General features: G+C 35.6%; 1 protein-coding gene across 2 annotated transcripts in view; it reads left to right on the top strand.

Moving 5' to 3' along the window:
• The window catches only part of Kpna4 (karyopherin subunit alpha 4), a 63,376-nt gene that overhangs the window by 35,105 nt on the left and 23,312 nt on the right, over nt 1-4,959 (top strand). For both annotated transcript variants that reach the window (XM_005344097.2, XM_013348700.2), the window contains 5 exons: nt 343-428; nt 1,229-1,315; nt 3,622-3,791; nt 3,877-3,921; nt 4,263-4,394. In XM_005344097.2, the coding sequence (XP_005344154.1) occupies nt 343-428; nt 1,229-1,315; nt 3,622-3,791; nt 3,877-3,921; nt 4,263-4,394 (520 nt within the window). The remainder of the gene's footprint in view (nt 1-342; nt 429-1,228; nt 1,316-3,621; nt 3,792-3,876; nt 3,922-4,262; nt 4,395-4,959) is intronic.

Genomic DNA, 4,959 nt, shown 5'->3' with positions numbered 1-4,959 from the left:
GGGAGGGAGGGAGAGGTTATGGGATAGAATTGGAAGTTAAAACCCTGATAAGCACCAAAAACAAATTTGAGAATGACTTGAACTTGGGAACCTGGCAAGATAAGTGCTTCAAAACTGAGGAATGACAGTAAGAATCTATTTTAGTAAAGACAGAGCTAAAACTACTAAGAAGGGCATTTGGGGCACATGTCTGAATTTCATCATGAAATGACTGGGTTATATTTTGAAGGATAGATGGGTAAGTAAACTTTGGAATAACACATTAAAGAGGGAGAAAAAGGTTACTAGACATGTAGGTGAAGTGAAATGTGTGGTTTAAAATCTCTTGCTCTTTGTTCTTAGTCCTTCTTTACAGTTTGAAGCTGCGTGGGCTTTGACAAACATTGCATCTGGAACATCTGAACAGACACAAGCTGTGGTTCAATCCAGTGAGTTAGTTAACAAAATTGTTATCCTGTGCTGGCCAGGCATAGTGGCACATGCTTTCAATCCCAACCCTTGAGAGGCTGACATAGAAGGATCATGAATTTGAGGCCTCATCTTTAAAAATAAATAAATTCATAGATCCTCCTAAAAGCTATATTACAGAATAGTATCTACCCCTAAGACCTAAGGTTGTTGAAACAGCTCTCCTGAGTATGTTTCTTTACTTGTCTTGTTCTATGGACTGGTAAACCCATTTGCCAAAGTCCTTTTGATTTTTTTTTTTTTTTGGATTCCTTTCTGTATGATTTATATTATCCAACTAATAAGCATTTTACATCTTGATATGTATGATACTAGTTAGAAATTACCTTAAATCCTACTAAAACTGGTTTTGTTTTTTGTGTAGAGTTAACAGGTTGAGTAGGTTTTATGGTTCTATCTATGTCATATTCTTCACAATTTTTTAACTATTTATTTTTTGTTATGTTTTAAGTTTTTTAACTTATTGTTTTATTTTATGTACATTGGTGTTTTCCTGGGGCCACAGTACAGTGACAGGACATGAGGACATGTGTAGACTGCCCTAGGTTCAGTCTCTGGAGCCAGATAAACAATCGTAATTAAGCCCAGGTTTAATTGTAAATGAAATGTGGAATTTTAATTTGGAATTGTTTATATGTTAAAATTTTGATGTTACTTTTTCACAGAAATAATTTTGCAAAGAGATGTTTTAAAATAATTTTGGTAGTTTGTATTATGTTTTGTGGGGATCTCATCTTTGTTATGTAATTTCCCCTTTCAGATGCTGTGCCACTTTTCCTAAGGCTGCTGCATTCACCACATCAGAATGTCTGTGAGCAGGCAGTGTGGGCATTGGGAAATATTATAGGTTTGTATAAAACTTAGAATGCTAATCCAGTAAGTTAGAAAATCGTATACTAGCCAATAAAAATGACTGCTAATAGTTGAAAAGTAATTTTTTGTCATTATAAGCAAAGAAATTTTAATTATGTAACTATACGTGTAAAACAATAAATAAAAGGAATGTTTGTTGCTTAAGTTACTGTTATATCTTTTTGTTGGTAGTCTCTTATTGATAGGATTGTAAGATATATAAATTACTTAAATTTAGTTTTATATTAGTGCCCACTTTATTAACTTTCTCCATTTAAGAATAACAATAGGCAAAAATTTAAACCAATAATTTTTCTCTTTAGAGTACACTTGAGAAGTCTAAAATAAAACTTTACATAAGACATTAAAATTTAGTAATGTATAAAATTTATATAACTTATTGTGAATAACAGGAAGTATCTAATAACCTAATTAATTGTTGAACATTATAAGCACTACCCTTGCACTTATTAATAATTGTAGGGAGAATAATTAACACAATCTCAATATTTCAAGTTTTTCTTTTTTTTTTGTTTTTTTATTTTTTTATATTTTTAAGTTTTTCTTTTTTAATTAGAGGGTTTGGTGGGGGTGGTTAAGACACGGTTTCTTTTTGTAGCCCTGGCTGTCCTGGAACTCACTCTTGACCAGGCAGGTCTTGAACTCACCTAGATCCACCTGCCTCTGCACCCTAAATACTGAGATTGAAGGCCAGCAGTAGAGGCATTTTGTTTGTTTGTTTGTTTGTTTGTTTATGGTAATCTGGCTGACCTGGAACTCGTGACCCTCCTACCTCAGCTGGAGCACACACACCCCTTCCCCACATGCTGGGATTGCAGCGCTACACCTCGTCTGTTTACTGAAGGGTATAGTAACCCAAACTTTTAAATTCAAACAACTAATTCCAGCACTTTTCTCCCGAGTTCAAGGCTAGCCTATACTACATAGCAAGACCCTGTTTGAAAATGAATCAGAGAACCAATAATGGAAAAGTTCTGGGATCTTAGTTCTAGTCTATTCCTTCTATAGCTCAGAGCCCTCCGACATGGAGGATGGGGCTTGAAAATCCCTTTTTAGAGGTCTCATTACTTTGATAAGGGGGGATGCTGAAGATTGTTTTTAGATGATGATGTTTCACTCTGTGTGTGTGTGTGTGTGTATGTGTGTGTGTGTTTGCATGTTTGCATATGTATTGCAGCATATCTTTCCCAGGCTTACCTTGAACTCAGTGTGTAGCCCAGGTTGCTTTGAATTCAGAGCAATTTTCCTCTTTAATTCTGAGATTATGGGTATGTGTCACCACAGTTGTTTACATGTAAGTATTTAGTATTGTTCTTATATCTCTTTATTGTCCTCTTCTAGGTCTAACATGAAAATGTTATGATTGAGAGTTTTTGTGGGCAGCTTGTTCTGTGAACTTACTAGTATAGAGTACACTACCTTTAAAAATGATGTTGCATATCCAGGTGCCTCCCTCCTTTGCTCTTACACCAAGTTTTAGGTATAAAGCTGTTAAAGTACTTCCTAACCTTCCTGATGTTGTAACCCTTTATTACAGTTCTTTGTGTTGTGGTGACCCCAACCATAAAACTATTTTATTGCTACTTCATAACTGTGATTTTGCTACCATTATGAATGGTAATGTAAATATCTGATATGCAAGATATCTGATATGTGACACCCTCCCCCAAGGGTTGAGACCTACAGGTTGAGAACTGCCCTGTTAAAGGAACGTCATATTATTTGGGATTTATTTTTAATTCCAGTTATATTTTGGAATTAATTCAAATACATCACCAGATATTATAGTACAAGATAGATTTTTTTCTTGTGGATTAGTTAGTTTTGCTTTAATAGTAGATCTAATGTAGCCTAGGCTGAATTTGAATTCATTATATAGCTAAAACTAGCCTTGACTCGTTCTTCTGACTCCACCTCCAACATGCTGGGATTACAAACTTGTGCCACCACACTAGACTTTAATATTGGATCATGACTATGAATTCTGCAAATATTTTCTCAATAGTTACTTTGGCATCCCTTGTATTAATTTGAAAGCTTGTTAAACTGAAAGAGTCATTGAGGTAACAGTGACAGGTGTTTGCTTGAGGTATATAAAATTCTTGAAGACAGGCAGTGGTGGAACATTGTGTCTCTGAGCTCAAAGACTGAGAGTATCTACTTTATATAACACTAAAGAGAGCTTATTAAAATACTAGAAGCCACAAATTGTACCCAGTGCTTTATGTTTTCTGAAAAGGCTTACTGTTGATTTATCTTATTAAATTAATTCTTCTACAGGTGATGGACCTCAGTGTAGAGATTATGTGATAAGCCTTGGAGTTGTAAAACCTCTGCTTTCATTCATAAGTCCGTCTATTCCTATAACATTCTTAAGAAATGTTACCTGGGTTATGGTCAATTTATGTCGCCACAAAGACCCACCGCCACCCATGGAAACAATTCAGGAGGTAAACAAAAGAAAAATACTTAGATACCATTATATTTATTTTTTACATTATGTATGTTTTGAATTGTACATATTTCTCTCCTCAGATTCTTCCAGCTCTTTGTGTATTAATTCATCACACAGATGTAAATGTGAGTAAATTCTCTTTGTATAATTATATATCTATGTGTATGTATGCATGTACTGGACTCTCCCTATGATATAGGAGAGAAATGAAAACAGTGTGTACTTGTATTCGCTCAAAGATCCCAAATTGGTTGTGAGGTTAAGAATTATTAAAATGGCCAAATGTTGGCACATACCTTTAATCCCAGCACTAGTGAGACAGGCAGGTCGACCTTTAAGTTTGAGGCCAGCCTGGTCTTCATAGTAAGTTCCAGGACAGCTAGAGCTATATAGAGAAGCCCCCTCCCCCCAAAAAGAAAAAATAGTAAAATGAGAAAATATTTGAAGATTTGAACTTTTATTTTAGATATTGGTAGATACTGTCTGGGCCCTCTCCTACCTTACGGATGCTGGCAATGAACAGATACAGATGGTAATAGACTCCGGAATAGTTCCTCATCTGGTTCCTCTACTCAGCCACCAGGAAGTTAAAGTTCAAGTAAGTCTGTTTTGGTTACGATGGATTTTTTCACCACTAAGTGATTGAAGCATGTTGTTCATCTAGCACTGTAATGTCTCTTCAATGGGGAAAGGTGAGTTATTTTATCCTAACTTTAAAGTGAAGGAAATGAAACAAGAGTTTATTAAGAACCTTCCTTACCCTGCCAGACAGGGAGGCTCCACTATGAGCTAATTTCTAATATGGAGAAGCGGGTTTTACTGTAGCACCTCAGGTGGCACTGAAACCATCTTGTTTGCTTTTTCCGCTCTATTTTCCCCCCGAAAGCATCCATTTTTACTCATTAATGAGTTTGTTTAACATTGATTTACTGATTCTGAGATAAAAGATTTGAACTGAAATGTGTGGGTTAAGGATTTCATAACTGTTTCTCTATTTTAGTTTTTTTTATTTTTAAATCCTTTCACATACTCTCTATCGCAGTGACCCTCCATCTATAACAAGCACGAAAAGGCTATGGTGATGCACTTGGGAGGCAGAGGCAGGCAAATCTCTGTGAGTTCCAAGCCAGCCTGATCTACAGAGTGAGCATGCATGCACGCAC

The sequence above is a fragment of the Microtus ochrogaster genome, chromosome 1 (genome assembly GCF_000317375.1).
Source record: "Microtus ochrogaster isolate Prairie Vole_2 chromosome 1, MicOch1.0, whole genome shotgun sequence".
Taxonomy (NCBI): Eukaryota; Metazoa; Chordata; class Mammalia; order Rodentia; family Cricetidae; genus Microtus; species Microtus ochrogaster.
The sequence above is the reverse complement of the archived record's forward strand: the minus strand, read 5'-3'. Positions and strand labels throughout refer to the sequence as shown.